We start from the raw sequence: 17,919 nt of genomic DNA, 5'->3' as shown, positions 1-17,919 counted from the left end.
ATTTGAAGTTCATGAATGAGTCTCAGTGATACCGGTGGGTGGGAGGCCTGTATATCCTCGGATTGAGCAATGCTCACCTATTGGCAATGGGATTAGGAGCCCGCGAATGGATGATGGGCGTTCGGCGAGCACAGCTCCGCAGCACCAGGCGGAAGAGCATCGTAAGGTCTGGTCTCTGAAACCACCTTAGAAGGAGGCAACGCGTTCAGCCCTCGCTGCCCAACACCGCCATCCGCAGCACGGCGCCTCTGCAATGCAGCCTCACGGCTCCTAGTTAGCCTCGTCTCATCGGAGAGACGGTGCAGGCCGCTGCTGTTCTCCACACCCTCTTTTAAACGGCGAGGGAGCCTCATCTCCAGGGCAACTGTTCTGTGACGCCAGCCGTGACAATTTTGGGTGAAAAGTGATTCAACTTTGCCAGTGGAACATTTGAGGATTTGCTGTCCTTGATTCCCGGCAGGCTGGTGTTGAAATGCTTCCAGATCCTCAACCCTCTGTATCCTCAGTGGACTGGTCCACTGTCCGATTCGCTCTCACACTGTGGTCGAGTGCCATGAAATCTCCCAAGCGCCCTAAACAAACTCGGATGTGTCCTCAAATGTGAAGGGTGCTATGGATTTGAACATATTAGATCACGGAAATATAGAAAATAGAAATAAGAATTGCTCCGTCATTCTGGCTGAACATCAAACCCGGTACCCTGTTCCCGCTTTCGCCCCACGTCTTTTGATCCCTTTTGAACTACATTATAACTACCTCCTTCTTGAAACCATTCAATGTTTTAGGCCCGTCCACCTTCTGTGACAGAGAATTCCATATGCACGTTTAATATAATCAAACTAGTTCTTTATTACCTATCCTCTTTTGAGGATTGAAATTTTATGCCAATAATTTGCATGATATTAGTGTCCATTTTATATGCAGGGCATTTTCCTACTGAATCACAAGATGAGCAGGAAAGCCATTCATAGTTTATCCAATAAGAATGGTTTAGTCCAACGTAATCCCTGTATCACAGTTCATTTAGTTCGTTAATTCTTCACAAATTTCTGTCTGCCATGCCCTCATTTGAAGCCCAATCAACATCTAATGAAAATATGAAATAGGAACAGAATTCTACCCCTCCTGACTGTTCTACCATTCAATAAGATCATTGCTAATTTGTTTGTGTTTAGAATTTCACATTCGGACCTACCCTAATAACCTTTGGCCTTCCTGTATAATATGAATCTATCCACTTCTAAAATATTCAATGACTCAACTTTGAGACAGAGAGTTCTGAAGTTGCACAAACTTCTGAGACAAAACCTTTCTCTGTGTCTCTGTCCCAACAGAGCCATTCCGAATTTTAATTTTAAAAATGTCTCCTTGTTCTGGATCACAAGAGGAAATTCTTTCCACAACCCCCTTGACAAGGTCATTCAGGATTTCATACAGTTCAATCAAGTCACTTGTCATTCTTCTAAACTCAAATGGAAACAAAACCAGCCGGTCCAATCCAATTCATCCTCATAAGGCATCAATCCAGCTATCATTCTAGTAAACTTCCTTTGAACCACTTCCAACCCACTTACCTTCTTCCTTATATAACACCAGAGCCATACAGTTATGGAAATGTAATCTCACCAGTGAACCATACATCTGGAGAATAACCCTTCTACTTTTACATTGGAGTTGGAGCAGCACAAGGGGACGTGTGTCCCAGAGCAACATGAGGGGAAACAGAGGGGAAACATGTCCTGAAGATCCGTGAGAGGAAAAACAAGTTCTGGAGCAACGCAACTTACCTTGATGCAGCTGAGTGTCTGGCGGAGCGGACTGAAGGCTTAGAACAGTATGGAACTGTACTTGGACTGAGGCCTGATGCAGGTGGTTAGACCACATGCTTACTATTCTGCTGCAATGTAATGTCGATCTTAAATTCTTTACCTGCCACTAGAGGCAGCCATTGTAAAAACTTTTGACTATACTCCTATATTTCTGTAGTGGAGAACACGTGACAATAATGAATATCTATTCTAAAGGAGAGCATCCCATTAACTTTCTTGATAATGTGACGTACCTGTGTATTTAAGGTTTTATGACTCATCAAATGCCTTCTGGAAATCCAAATATATCTATCCTGTTAACCACATTACATGTTACTTCTTGAATTAAGTCTAATAAATTGGTTTTAAAATTATTTCCTTTTTAAAAACTTTTTCCAATTACTTTGAGTTTTCCCTAAGTATGCAGCTAAACCTCTTTAATAATCGATTGTAATACCTTCCCCATGACGAATATCAAGGTTGATAGTTTTCTGTTTCTGCTCCCTCCATTCATGTAAGGAGTCCTTTTTTTTAAACTTTTCATTGAACAGGAACCTTTGCCAAATCCAGGATATTTATTAAACACCAATTCATCTACTAACTTACCAGCCATGTCTTTTAAAACTCTAAGATGAAGTCCATCTGCAGTAATATTGATTTAGAAAAGGATTTTCTGACAAAAAACTGTGTTTCTCCACTTTGATTTAATGCCAACATTCTGGAGTGTTTTTGTTTCTGTGTATGTTGTAGCATCCTTCCTGTAGGAATTTTGGGCATGTACAACAAGAGAGAGAAAACATTGAAAGATACGAGCCTGCTGTTGGGTTTAGAAAAGTCAGAGGTTGATTTTAACTTAGAAAAACCCAGATAATGGAAAGCTGAAATGAAAACAAAAAACTGTTGAAGAAACTCCTGCATGTCAGAAATGGAATTAATAATTGTACTGGTTAAACAATTAAACTTTGACATATAATCAGGATACTTCTTAAACTAAAATAGGAGCCAAAGCATATGTAAAATCATCATACGTACAGTTTCTTCTTTTATACCTTGGCTGATGAAAAGGGTATTAGCAATGCTACCAGTCACATACAGTAATACAATGACCCAATCTTAGCCTGGGATTTTTAGATTGAAGCCTGAAACAATGTAATATCTGTTAAACTGTCGGCATCAGTTTATTGAATACACAGAATCGTCAGGAGCCTGTGCATGGAAAGAATGATAAATTTAAAGTTTTATCCATGATCATTTATCTTTGCCATGTGGGCTATGGTAATCAAAACCCCTTTTTTGTATTCCTACCCTTTTTTGGTGTTGCATAGATTTCCTCTCTTGTATGGCTTCCCCTCACTAAAAAGACTTCCAGTCTGCGGTAACTTACTATACACTGTGACCAACTGATTTTTTTGCGGCATGTCATATTCCCTGCTGTGGCATTTCTCACATTTCGTCAGCATTGTTCAGGCTTCCTTTCTCTACAGTTTAGTGCTTAGGTGGATCTTGAATTCCTTTACACACAGCAGTTCACTTCCACTGGCTCACTCTTCAAGTTTATCGCCACTTCTATGGTCCTATGGCTGGGCTGGCCTCAGCTTTCACCATTAGCACTGTACTGTCACTGGGTCTCACTTCCGACACTCCTTGGTGCTTGCCTCCAGTTCTTTTTCTACCATGTTGTAAGGTCAGTTCTACTCAAAGGTAAGTGAATGTTTTCAGACTTTACTGAATATAACTGTACAGATGACCTAAGATTGAGGTTCCAATTCAACGTGATCTGACATAACGCCTTTGACATATGCTCTGTAATTATTCTTAAAGATATTAGCAAACACTTTACGCTACATGTTGGTGAAGGTTGATATTTGAGGTCTTAAACCCTGACCTCTCCAAACCTAGAAGGGCAAGGGCAGCGGTTATATGGGAAGATCACTACCAGTAAGTTTCCCTCCAAACCTCACATCATTCTGACTTAAAATTATATCACTTTTGTTTTCAGTGTCAATGAGTCAAAATCCTGGACTTGACTCTCTAGCAGTGCTCTGGATGCACAAACTCAAAATGCAGGGGGAGATTGGCTGGACAGCAGATTAACAATACAGAGTGACGCCAACAGTGCGGGTTCAATTCTTACACCAGCTGAGGTCACCATAAGGAATCTGTCTTTTCAAACTCACCCTGTCCCGAGGCATGGTGATCCTCAGGTTAAACGTACAACCAGCTGTCTCTCTGTCTCTAATGAGAGAGCAGTCTTACAGTCCTCTGAGACTATTGGCAACCACTATTACTGCATCAAATGGACTGCAGCAGTTCAAGAAGCCAGCTTACTACCATCTTCTCAAGTGCAGTTAGGGATGGACAATAAATGCTGAGCCAACTGGTGACACCAACTTCTGTGAAAGATATAAAAATGTGCAATTCCTGGCAGATGATCCCCTGGGAGCTGGAACAGGTTTGGATGTCCACTGAGGAGAGGGCTTTTGGTATGTTATCCTGCATTTTTGTGTTTTGAACTGTGCAAAGAATGTTTGGCAAACTGAAGAGAGATTTTCAAGATTCATTGGGAAAAAGGAGCTCTCAAAATGGAACTCAGCTCTTAATTATCTATAAATCAGCAGTGTCACTAGAAAACAAAATTAATTAAAACCAATTTAGCTTCTAACTAAAGCAAGATTCTAAGATAATTAAGCAATATCACTTTCTAAGTTAGAAACCAAAATGTTTGTCTATTAAAAATAAAATTCTGTGCTGTTGTGAGATCGCACCTATTTGGGAGGTGCAAGTCTGAATAACTAACTCATGTTCATATTCATAGAATTCCTATGAAGCAGGCTATTCAGCCCATCGAGTCCACATTGACTCTCTGAAGAGCACCCCATCCAGACCCTATAGCCCTGCATTTCCCAAGACTCACCCAACTAGCCTGCACATTCCTGGACACTTTGGGCAATTTAGCATGGCCCATCCACCTCACCTGCACATCTTCGGGCTGTGGGAGGAAACCAGAGAAAATGGGGAAAATGCACAAACTCCACACAGACCGGCACCTTAAGGTAGAATCAAACCCGAGTCTGTGGTGCTGTGAGGTAGTAGTGCTAACCATTGAGCCAATTACCAATGCACTAGCCTCTGTTTCTTTATCAATATTCACAGATTATTGTTAGAATATTTCGAAAACATTGTTCCTGTATTCTCCACAATTCTCACTGAGTCATAGAACATAGAACATAGAACAGTACAGCCCTTCAGCCCACGGTGTTGTGCCGACCACTGATCCTCATGTATGTACCCTCAAATTTCTGTGACAAAACGACTTGTCTTAACTGAGAAAGAAATAGGCATATTGAAATTCTAACGTAATGATCAGTGATAATTACAGTCTTATCAGCAGGCCAGGTTACAGTTTACTAACTTTTAGATATTGCCGCCGGTTCCTTTAAGTTTTAGAGTTCTTGATGCAATATCATTTTATCAGATCAGCAGAATTAAAATGAAGAAATAGCACACACTTCAGAAAAGTTCTGCATGTTCTGTACAAAGTAGTTATTGCTCAGCTAACTAATGTTGCGTGAAAATGCCATTGACCAAAATGGCACAGACCTCAACGATATTCCTTTGTTTCAATGATTGTGTAACATCTCTTCAAAGTTCACCAGTTCCAGCATTCCACCCCCACATCCTTTGACAGGAACAGGAGGACGGTTGCTTGTTTTGGCAAAAAAAAAGACTGGCTATAGAACCTTATAAAATACTTCTCCAAGTTAATTGCCTCTCACAAAGCTGACAGAACAAACTTACTTCAGAATCAGTTCAACAATAAGGTAGGAATACGCTAAGAGTTTTATGTTTGTGTTTTCACCAGCCTTGCTTTCTCTCTTTCATTCTCTTTACTTCCAGGCAATCTACCCAGATGTTTGGATGAATAGTTATTTTGCCATCTATACAAATAGGTTTTGCTTTATCTCGCAATTTTTTTTATCCCATCCAGTTACTGAAGGGTGTTATAAAGATTCAAATTAATCACCAGATATTTAATACTAAGCGGAAACAGTGATTGATCTTTGCTGAAATGTTACTTCTTAAATGTACGGTACCAAAGCAATAAATTACAGCTGCCACATTCTGTTGGAGTGTAACTGTTAAAAAGACCAACTGCTCGCTTCCTCCCTGAGTCAAACACAGCAGCTTGAGTGCTGAGAAAATTCTATGTTTTTGTTAAGCAACATTTTGCTGGGTGGTGTACTATAGAGAACTGTCATTCAGTTATTATGAATGAACTGGCTTCTGAATGCAAAAATTGGAAGTTGTGCTTATGGGTTTTTGTAACAGTTAACATAAACATTGGACATTTTCTCAGTAAAATAACTATATTAACATGCAGAAATAGCAGAGGTGTGATATCTTATAATGAACACATCAAATATTATAATGTACAAGATTGTACACCATTCAGTAAACCTCTGTTTAATGTCCTAGTTTCTGACCATGATTAGTCTGAAGTAATGTAAGTTGTTCCTACTGTTTAGTGGACTATACTGACCCCAGTTATTAGACTGCTGAGACTGATTTCTAGAGTCTTGTGGTAACCATTTGTCCCTCTCTCCTACTGCCGGGCCTGTTCTGGGTGTTCTCCTTGCCAAGCACATTTATTTTTTCACTCTCCTTCTCTCTAAGATTTTTGCAACATTGCTATTTATGCAAAGGTAATGTTTCCATTGATCATTCAGCTCACTGTAGCAGATGTTAGGATCCTATGGAAGGGTTCAGTTCTATAAACAATCATGGAAATCTGAACAAACAACTAAACATTGTGATCTGATAACAGATTAGATAGAACACTGAAATTGATACTTTATTGGGAACAAACTACACATTGATTTGTGTGTAAAATGCTATATAGCTAAGCTTAAGTAAAATGCTGTAACGTGTAACTTTTAAATGTTCCATTCCTAACAATAAAGTGCAACGCACAAGAACACAGATCAGAAATCTGGACACAAAGATCAGTTTGCACATTTCACAATAATCCTGGTTTTCTATGCAAGCTATTTTGACCCAAACACTCTAGCCTTGATTCTTACTTATCCAATTATGCTCAGTGTATATATGCCAACTGACCTCCCCAGAAAGGGACTTCACATGATTAAACAACTAATTGAAAGGGTCCTAGAGCATCACAATGTCTGAATTCCAGTACAGGATTAACAGCAAGATCAATGCATTTTTCAACCATTTTCCACTAATCATATTATTTGTATGTTTTGTTTCAACAGAGACATTTTGTGGAGAAAATGAACTTAAATGTGAAAATCCTTTGCCATCATGTTTAATTATACTTTCAGCTCTATGGTGGTTGAATCAAAGTTTCTTTCAATTGAATATTGAAAAGACTGAAGTCATTGTTTTCAATCCAATTCTGAGTGCTGTTTCTTAACAACTGACTCCATCGCAACAGTCTGAAATGAAACGAGTCCGTTCACAAGCTAGCTGTCATGTCTGATCTCAAGATAAGCCTTTCAATCTCAAATTGTCCAACACTAATTGCATTTATTTTCACCTTTATAACAAAGTTAAAAGTCACACAACACCAGGTTATAGTCCAACAGGTTTGTTTGGAAGCACTAACTTTCAGAGTACCGCTCACAACCACCTGATGAAGGAGCAACACTCCAAAAGCTAGTGCTTCCAAATAAACCTGTTGGACTATAACCTGGTGTTGTGTGATTTTCCATTTTGTCCATCCCAATCCAATACTGGCACCTCCAAGTCACCTCTGTAACAGCACTGACCATGCCGATGTCTAAATTTATTTGCTCTGAAACCCTTATCAATACATTTTGTACATCAGATTTTCCTATTCCATTACCACCTATAATGTGATCAATGCCACCAAAAGCCCTTAACTCACAGGTAGTCCCACTTCTCTCTCAGCTACCTTTCCCCAGCCCTAACCCCCTCTCATTTATCTCTCCACCTCCGAGACTCCCAGCCTCATTCCTGATTAAGTGCTTTTGCCCGCAATGTCAATTTTCCTGCTCCTCGGATGCTGCCTGAGCTGCTGTGCTTTTCCAGCACCACACTTTCTACTATAATCTCCAGCATCTGCAGTCCTCACTTTCACCCATTCCTCTATCAGCCCTGTGATCTTGATGACTTTGTGCACCAGTCACTGAAAGTAAGCATGCAAAAAAGAAGGCAAACTATTTGTTGGCCTTTGTACCATGAGGATTTGAGTGCAGGAACAAGCATGTTTTGTTGCAAATAGACAGGGGATTGGTGAGGCCACACCTGGAATAAAGTGCTCTATTTTGGTCTCCTTTTCTGAGGAAGGATGTTCTTGCTACTGAAGGAGTGCACTGGAAGTTTACCAAATTGGTTCCTGGGATGGCAGGAGTGACGTAGGGAAGATTGAGTTGGTTAGGATTGTATTCACTGAAGTTTAGATAAATGGGGGTGGGGCAAGGAGATTCTCATAGAAACATATAAAATTCTAACAAGACCAGACAGGTTAGATGAAGGAAAGGTGTTCCTGTTGGTGGGAGACACAAGAACAAGGGGACATTGTTTGAGGACAAGGAGTAAACTTTTTAGGACTGAGATGAGGAGATATTTATCCAGAGTATAGTGATCTTGTTGAATTCACTACCACAGAAATTGGTCAAAGCCAAAACATTATATGTTTTCAAAAAGGAGGTAAATATAGCTCTTGTAACTAAGAAATATGAGGGGAGTGGAATAGTTTATTGAGCTCGATGATCAACCATGATCATATTGAATGGTGGAACAGGCTCAAGGGGTGGCCCTGCTTGTATCTTCTATGTTCCAGTCAAGAAATATCTTAATTTATGATTTTTCATTTCAGTCATAAATCTGTCTAGTACTTTATATCTCCCTATCTCTGAAAGCTCTTCCACCTGCGCAGAACTATGGGGAAACTGTGCTCATCAAATTCTGGTTATCTTAGCTAATATTTCCTTGTGTGGCATAGTGTCAAACTTTATTTTAAGACACTCATTAGAACCTTTCCATATTTAAAAATATAAATTTGTTGTTGATGTAACTGTTGTAACTTAGCCACAAGTAATATTGTTCTTTTCATGCTTCTCACAAAGTTTAGATCAAATGGATGCCATGAAGATTACTGCAGTGCTATTCCTGAGCTACATTTGCTTTTCATCATCTATGGCCATTTGCCCTAATCAATGTACTTGCTATTTCTCTAACAATACCACAGCTGTGATTTGTGTCTCAATTGAATCGCTTTATGAAGTACCAGAAAACATTCCGCCCAATGCAACGAGAATATCGCTAGAATTCACCAACATTGACATCATAGAAGAAAAGGATTTTCTTGGATTTCACCAACTTGAAGAGCTTCATCTCTCAAATAACAGATTGACAAACATCTCTTCAGGTGCACTAAAAGGCCTTCATCAGCTGAGAATCTTGGATTTAACCAACAATTTGCTGACTACAATTGCACCAGAATTATTTAGCAGCTCTTTTAATTTAACCACATTGGTATTACTTGGAAACAAATTGCAAACTGTAAATCCATTATGGTTTCATCATCTTCATAGTCTTGAATCATTGGATTTATCGAACAATATGTTGAAATCATTACCTCCCAATTCATTTCAAAACCTGACTAATCTGATAACACTTGATCTATCCAGTAATAAACTTGAACATTTATCCATTGATTTATTTAACAAAATGTCTAAACTGGAGAGGTTAAATCTGGGCGATAATCAGTTGCGCAGTGTTCTTCCTGGTACCTTTGACCATTTGCTCAATTTGGAATATTTGTTTCTTAATGCTAATCAAATTGGAAAGATCCCAGTAGGGCTGTTTAATAAACTACTGAAGCTAGATACAATGGATCTTTCAAACAACAAATTAGAGTCACTTCCTCCAGGAGTGTTTGATAAACTTTTGCACATCGGGACCAAATGGCAACAAGGTTTAGATGTCTCACTGAATCCATGGGTTTGTAACTGTGATCTGAAGTATCTGTGGAACTGGCTAACAATGAATTCTAAAAAAATGTTCTCACTTGATTCAACAGTATGTGCAAAACCTGAAATAGTCAGGGAGAAACAGATCACAGCACTGACTGAAATGGAGTTAATGTGTTAAAGTAATTGCCTTCTGAATCACGTTGTACTTGGTGCTTGTATGAATCATTTCAAATAAATAAAAATAAAGACTTTTCTTCCCATTTTGCTGTGGCATCAAATTTTAGGATAATATGTTTATAGATGAGCTGGTGGCAGCTGACAAATTCTAGGCCAAAAAGTTCCATGTTTGATGATTACACAACTAAGGTACACATAAACTGTTTCGTTAAAGCATTATGCATAGGATTTGGATTGAAAGGGAGCAGGTCACTTGACCAACATATGCACTCTACCAGTGGGTCTGCAACATTACAGCATTATTGAAACCCTATAAGTTGCACACCTACTGGCCCTTTATCCAGGTGGTATATGAGGTTGGACGACATGGTAAGAGTTTAATAAAGTATTGGCATTTATAATTGGGGAAGGTTCTCTCTATTCATAATGTATGTGGAAATGGTGAACCCCATCATTACAAAAATATGCACACTACTCAAATTTTTCTCCCATGCCACTTAGAAAATCAAAACGGATACTTAAAATTCTTCAAGTGGGCTAAATGGTGACATTAATATCCATTGAGAGTTGGACTATAGAGGAGGTGATGACCTAGTTGTATTATTGCTGCACGACAAATCCAGAGACCTGGTAATATTCTGGAGACTTGGATTCAAATCCTGCAATGGAAGATGGTGACATTTGAATCCAATAAAAATCTGACAATCATTAGTGATAGTTGGAAAAACTATCTGATTCCCTGATGCATTTTAAGGAACAAAATTGCCATTCTTACCTGGAATGGCCTTGAATGAATTAAACAAAACAAAATGAATTACTATGTTGGAAGCCAATGTGAATGTAGAAGAACTAATCCATCCTAACTAAACATCTATCACATGTATGCATCACCAATATAATTGAGAACAAGACAATGGGTGAGGAGAAGTAATGTGTAAAAAGTTAAATTCATGAGACTTTTACTAGACCAAAAATCACAGGCGTACCTGTTAAGTGGGCCATGTTTTCAAGGGATTTTGGTGTGTGCTTCATTTGGGCCTGAATGAAATGAATAATGGATCATCACAATGGAATAAAACAAAAACAACACAAAATAATTCATGCTAATTATCTAACATGTATTTATTTTATAATAGGAGAAAGTGAGGTCTGCAGATGCTGGAGATCAGAGCTGGAAATGTGTTGCTGGAAAAGCGCAGCAGGTCAGGCAGCATCCAGGGAACAGGAGAATCGACGTTTCGGGTATAAGCCCTTCTTCAGGAAGGGCTTATGCCTGAAGAAGGGCTTATGCCCGAAACGTCGATTCTCCTGTTCCCTGGATGCTGCCTGACCTGCTGCGCTTTTCCAGCAATACATTTCCAGCTCTTTATTTTATAATAGGATTGGCTATTGACTTGAGATATTATATACTATATAGACTAAAGTGAGAAATTGAATCAGAAACAACTGTATTAAAATTAAATAAGAATAGTTACGAAGGAGTGAATGTCGATTTAGATGGGGTGCCCTGGAATCCAGCAGAAATGACAGTCGAGGAACAAGGCAAACATTTAAGAAAAATACTTCATTATTCACAACAATGATATATCTCAGTGGGGAAGAAGGATTATAGGAAGGCAATAAACCAACTATGGTTAACCAACAAGTGCAGCAAATTGAAAGAAAAAATACAACCTGCCAAGATCAGTCGTAAGATTGAGACTTATTTTTTTAAAAAACTAGAGGTGACCAAAAGAAAGGAAGAAAATGAATCTTTAAGGGTAAACTAGCAATAAATATTAAATGGACAGCAAGTGGTCAGGATGACATAAAGAGTGAGAGGTAGACAGATTAAGAGAGCAGGAAGAAATAACTTTACAAATAGAATATAAATTGAGAAAATGTATGTTTGTGCACGTTGACAGGAAGTGTTGAAAATTATTTAAATGCAAAGAGACTGCAGGAAGCTGCAGAACAGAGGAATTTGGGAGTTCTCATGCATAAACCGTAAAAAGCTTGCATCCAAGTTCAGCAGCTATTACGAAAGGCCTTTGGAATGTTGGCCTTTATTTCAAACGGAATGGTATACAAAAAGACCAAACTATACAAACCACAAGTTAGAAAACAAGTAGAATTCTGTGAACTGGTTTGGTCAGTATCTAAGAAAAGATAAAACTAAAAGGTAAAGCTACCACAGTCTTACTAGATCAAAGGGCTGCTCTCCCATTCAAGAGGGATAACCAGAGGGTCACCACACCTCCTTTGATCGATCGCTTGGAACTTGATGTACCGCTCATTACATTACAGCCTGTCTCTGTAACAGAAATGTGGCTGTAAGTATTACATTCCCCTCAGAGTCCATCATGCCCTATATTTTCCAAATCAGCACATATGTTTGAGATGGGGATAGCCACAGGCGACTCCTGCCTCCCTTTGCTAACTTTCCTGGAGTTAACCCATTTACCTGATTGTATCTGGGGCTTTTCTCCCTTCCTATAACTGCAATCCACCACACCTCCTAGGTCCTGTAAGTTCTTTTTTGCCTGTGACTGCCACTCCAACCGATCCGTGTGATACGATAAGATTCGCAACCAAAGACATTTCCTGCAGGCATAATCATCAGTAACATGGAAACACTCCTTAAACTCCCAATCTGACAGGAAGAGGACATCACTTTACTAAAGGCCATCTTTGCTCCTTCACAATTTATAGACCCACAAAATAGCACATCTTATTGCTCTAAAAAATACTGCTCTAGGCTAACGTAGAACTTATGATTAATATTTTAAAAATTTAATCAAGAGACAGATCTCAATAAAATATATAATCAAGAAAGAACCCACTCTATTCGCTATTATAGATTTACAGTAAGATTACACTTAAAAACTATACACCTTTCTGCTCCTGTGCTGTGAACTCTCCCAATCAGGTTCATGCATGGTCAGCTGTGAATTTTGCTGTTTGTTAATTTTTCCTGGACTCACTCCACTATCCAGAGATACTTGAACTCAAACAGCAAATGCAGTAACTGTGCAGATTCACTTCTGTGTCAGACAGCAGTGTCATTTTCTTTCTCTGACCATGTGGTCATTACACTTTGTCTGTCTTCATCCTTTTTAAACTGCCGTTGTTTTGATCTTTGCTCTCCCAAAGAGTCAATACAATGCAACAGCTTATAAAACAGTAATTGCACCTCCCAGAATTCAAGGGAATCACCTCCAAAACCTAAAATACCTTAAAAAAGGAATGGCTCTTACAGCCACAATTTTTTGCATCCTCCATCTTGGATCACCCAGAAGGTTGGGAAGTAGAATCTTTCATGGTAACCTCAGCTGGTGCTGGAATTGAACCCACATTGTTGACATGACTCTGCGTCACAAACCAGCTGTCAGCAACTGAGATATGGTTCACTTGGTTGATCACTAGTATGGAGGGATTTTCTTCAGAAGAAATTGAGTCGGCTGGGTTTGGAATCATTAGACTTTTGAAGTTTGAAAGGCAAACATATTCAAAGATATAAGATTATTAGGGAGCTTGACAAGATAAATTCTGCGAGGTTGATTCCCTTTGTGGGAGTGTCTAAAACCAGGGGACATAATCTTAGGAAAAAGGGTAAAACCAGTTAAGACAGAAATGAAGCGAAATTGAGCATTATGAGATCTGCCATGTCCTCATTAAAAGTGAAGCAGACTCAATGAGCCAATGGTTTACTTCAGGTTTGATATATATAGTCTTACATACATTCTGTCCATTGATAATCATTTAACATTTATTAGCTTATTTACTAGTTCTTATTTTAAATACTAATTGTATTTCTTAACATTTGAAGAAAGAACAGTAGGTCATACAATTCCTCAAGCCTGCTCTACCATTCAATAAGATCATGGTTGATCAGTTTGTGTTTCAAATTCCCCATTCCCATCTAGCCCTGCTAACCATTGTTTTTCCTGCCTAACAAGGATCTACCTACTCTGTCATAAAAACAGTCAATGATCACATCTCCACTGTCTTCTGAAGCAGAGTTTCAAATTTTGGAACCCTCTGATAAGTAAAAGTTATCTATTATTTCTGTCCTGAAAGGGCAACCCTTATTTTAAAACAGTGCCTCTGTCCTATCATTAACAACTTCAGGATTATGCTTGAATCCCTGGGGTTTGGGCTTTGATCCCTGAGACAACAGGGTCAACTTGTACAAAGGCCAGATGTATTGTTATGACATTATAAGGCAAAATATCATGAAATCGACTTTTATACAAGATCAACTTTTACTGATTGTGTTCAGATGCTGCCATCAGACAGAAATTTACAGAATTTACCCAATGGATTCTTCTAAAATAATATTCCCAAAATCCACAACCTCCTCCTGTTTCACTAATTTGCTGGGCTTTTTTGTTGGCCTTATTTGTTTTTGATATTGCTTTCTGTTACCTTGACTTTGCTCACTGGAACTTCCTTCATAACACTTTTCACCTTGCTACTTTGCTTGCTTCCTTGTTTTAAAAATGTTCTCTAAATCTTATTTTTTGCATGGACCTTAGACCACTTCTCCGAAATCATCTACTGTCTGGTCTAATCTCTGCCTGTGAAGTTACTTGGAACTACTTTTTAACTCAACATGAATTCTTTGTGGCATTCATACATGTGATAAGAATTAAAGCAAAAAAGTCACCAGCTTAAATAATACAGTTTTAATAGTGCAGTTAACCTTCAAGACAATAGCAAAAGCATCCATAATCTTTCAAGTAATGTGCATTTTAGTTCACTCTTTAAACAGAAAATACATAATAACAATACTTTTACAAGGTCTATGACTGAAACCAGAACCGGTTTTGTTGATGATGTGATCTATGTGAAATGATTTGATATGTACATCAGTCTGTGCTTGGCGAGCAAATTATAACTTGTTTTTAATTTAATTGAATTGCTATTTTGGTTAATGGCTGCTGGAACTTCAACATCATGAAACAAAGTTTGCTACATGTATGGTAGCTTTCTTTCTGGCCTCTACCTGATATTTTGACAACAATTCTGGTGAAAGTGAACAGTGTATAGAAACATAGAAGATAGGACCAGGAGTAGGCCATTTGATCCCTCAAGCCTGCTCTGCCATTCAATATGATCATGGCTTATCATCGAGCTCAATATGCTAATCCTACTCTTTCCCCATAGTTGTTGATCCCCTTAGCCACAACAGCAACATCTACCTTCTTCTTGAAAGCTTTGCAAATGTCTTCTTTCCTCATTTTTCCACTGGTGATTTGCAAAAGTCGACCTTTAACATAAGCAGTCTCTGACTTTTTTATTTTGGATGGGCAATTGTCTATTGGTCTCTTCTTTCTTTGTTCATGTGCACAGAGCGAACTCCAATACCTTCAAAGTATTTAAATATCCCAGGCCTGGAGGATTGAAAACAATTGTTGGGACTTGACACTGCATCATCTTCAGTTGGCCTAAGTGTGACACTTGACGCTGAAGAGTTTCATTCCATGGATCTGTGTTACCACTTTGATTATGTAAATTAATTAAATTGCATTTTTGATTTCTATTGTACCTTTAGTACACTCTGCCAGATACAATGCAAATCACTTCCATTCAACAACTTCTGGAAACGTTAGCTTGCTTTCTTTCCATGGATGCTGCCTGACCCACTGTGATCTCTAGCACTTGTTGTTTTCAGCACAGATTCCCGGGTCTGCAGTAATTTGCTTCTTCAATGAAATGCGTCTGTCCATTTGATGGGATGAAAATGATCAAGATTAGTAACTTCCAAGAGTTTTTTTTAAGTTAGTTTTGGATTTTTTTCCCATGCCTGTCAGCATTCTGGAAAATCTGTGACATCAAAACCAGAATTGTCATACATGCAGTGTGTTATTTATACCCAGTGTTTCCATTTCTGGACAATATTCACTGGATGATAATCTGGTTAAAATGGCACAACTGTTTACGCCATTAGGGATTCTACAAACTCTAATTAGAAGAGAGGACTTTATGAATCGGATTCTGTTTTCTCAACCGTATGATTCATTGACTGCAACTTGTTTGGCAACTTTTGCAACCACTGTGCTACATTGTATTTAAATTAAGGATAAGCATGAGCAATTTGTACAGTTTGCAGACCAGGACATGTATAAAATAATGCAATTTAAAAACACAATATAACCAAATAGTTAAAAAAAACTTTTTTTGGAGAGGAAACAAAGGTCCCAGAGCTAGAAGGCAGTCTTTGTTTGCAGAGTCAAGTGATGCCTGTTGGGATCAAAGAAACAAGATCAAAGAGTATCCCGTCTAGGATATTAACACATATTAACCATGGCCCTCTAGTGTCCACTTCTATTGTGCCACAGCATTTGACAATCAGTTCTAATGTATCCTATCCCTTTAGAACAACATTAGTTGAAGAGAGCCCACTGCTATTAAATAATGAGCCCATATACAAATTTGTTACAAATCCAGCATTGATCCGGTATGCCTAATCATCCATTCCGAACTAACTAGACCTGCTGAATGAGATGTATTCACACTTACCTACTTACCTTTGTCATGCCAGTGAATCAGCACATATTGCATATACTTACTGAGCTGGGGACAACCAAAGTGGATCTTCCAGAAACTTGATCTCAGACATCCATCTATATCAATCTTTTGGATGAAGGAGCCTAATATATGTTTGCAGAATTTGCTGATGACACAAAGGTAGATGGAAAAGTACATTTTAAAGAGGCCACAAGGAGTCTGCAAATGGATATGGCAAGATTAAGTGAGCAGGCAAAAACTTAACAGATGGAGTTTAATATAGGAAAATGTGAACTTGTCTACTTTGGCAGGGAGAATGGAAAAGCAGCATATTATTCAAGAGAGATATTGAAGAACTCTAAAGTTCAGAGAAATCTGGGTATCGTGGTACACAGATCTCATAAATAGGAGGTCCCAAGTTATAAGGAAGGCAAACAGAATGTTATTTATTTCAAGTGGAACATAAAATAAAGAAGTGGTGAATGCAGGTACAATTACAATGTGTAAAAGACATTTGGATAGATACATGAATAGGAAAGGCTTAAACTGATATGGGCCAGGAGCAGGCAGGTGGGACTAGTTTAGCTTGCTGGATGAAAGAGTCTGTTTCCATGTTGTATGTCCCCATGACTCTATAAAAATAGGGATGTTTTGCTACAGGGCATTGGCGAAACCATGTCTTGAGTATTGAGCGCAGTTTTGGTTGCCTTGTTCAAGGAAGGGCATAATCTTGAGAATGTTTACTCGATTGCTGGGGATGAGGAGATGATCATATGAGGAAAGGTTAGACATTGAGCTTTATCAACTCTATTGGAGATTAGAAGAATAAGAGTTGCTCGTAATGAAATATACAAGATGCGAGGAAAACAGTGTCAGGATCCTACAGTCCACATGGATTTATGAGAGGGAAATTATACTTGACAAATCTCTTGAGAGTTTTCAAGATGTAAATAAGAGTTAATAAGGGGGCGTCACTGAATGTGATTTACTTGGTCTTTCAGATGGTTTTCAATCAGGTCCCACGGAAGAGATGAGTATGTAAAATTAAAGCATATGGGATTGGGGGTAACATACTGGCATGTTTAGAGAGCTGGTGGAAGGCAGGAAGCAAACCATAGGAATAAAGAAACCTTCTTCCAAGGATCAATAGACAATAGACAATAGGTGCAGGAGTAGGCCATTCAGCCCTTCGAGCCTGCACCGCCATCCAATATGATCATGGCTGATCATTCCTCATCAGAATCCTCTTCCTGCCTTATCTCCATAACCCTTGATACCACTATCTTTGAGAACTCTATCCAACTCTTTCTTAAACGAATCCAGAGACTGGGCCTCCACTGCCCTCTGGGGCAGAGCTTTCCACACAGCCACCACTCTCTGGGTGAAGAAGTTTCTCCTCATCTCTGTCCTAAATGGTCTACCCCGTATTTTTAAGCTGTGTCCTCTGGTTCGGCACTCACCCATCAGCGGAAACATGTTTC

At 38.8% G+C, this 17,919-nt stretch overlaps 2 protein-coding genes across 4 annotated transcripts in view; one reads left to right on the top strand and one right to left on the bottom strand.

The window, feature by feature from the left end:
• Positions 1-449, bottom strand: part of LOC122556076 (very long-chain specific acyl-CoA dehydrogenase, mitochondrial-like) — a 74,495-nt gene extending 74,046 nt beyond the window's left edge. For both annotated transcript variants that reach the window (XM_043702506.1, XM_043702505.1), the window contains exon 1: positions 78-449. In XM_043702506.1, the coding sequence (XP_043558441.1) occupies positions 78-160 (83 nt within the window). In that variant the 5' untranslated portion in view covers positions 161-449. The remainder of the gene's footprint in view (positions 1-77) is intronic.
• A 5,025-nt stretch (positions 450-5,474) lies between these two features.
• Positions 5,475-10,029, top strand: LOC122556077 (leucine-rich alpha-2-glycoprotein-like). Of its 2 annotated transcripts, none has more exons than XM_043702507.1 (2): positions 5,475-5,629; positions 8,921-10,029. In XM_043702507.1, exon 2 carries the CDS (start codon positions 8,931-8,933, stop codon positions 9,945-9,947), a length of 1,017 nt encoding a protein of 338 aa, XP_043558442.1. In that variant the 5' UTR covers positions 5,475-5,629; positions 8,921-8,930; the 3' UTR covers positions 9,948-10,029. The 2 variants fall into 2 exon arrangements, with proteins under 2 accessions (XP_043558442.1, XP_043558443.1); XM_043702508.1 differs by having other exon boundaries at positions 5,479-5,629; positions 8,926-10,029.
• The last annotated feature ends 7,890 nt before the right edge of the window (positions 10,030-17,919 follow it).

The sequence above is a fragment of the Chiloscyllium plagiosum genome, chromosome 13 (assembly GCF_004010195.1).
Source record: "Chiloscyllium plagiosum isolate BGI_BamShark_2017 chromosome 13, ASM401019v2, whole genome shotgun sequence".
NCBI lineage: Eukaryota > Metazoa > Chordata > Chondrichthyes > Orectolobiformes > Hemiscylliidae > Chiloscyllium > Chiloscyllium plagiosum.
This window is presented reverse-complemented; position numbering and strand designations above follow the sequence as displayed.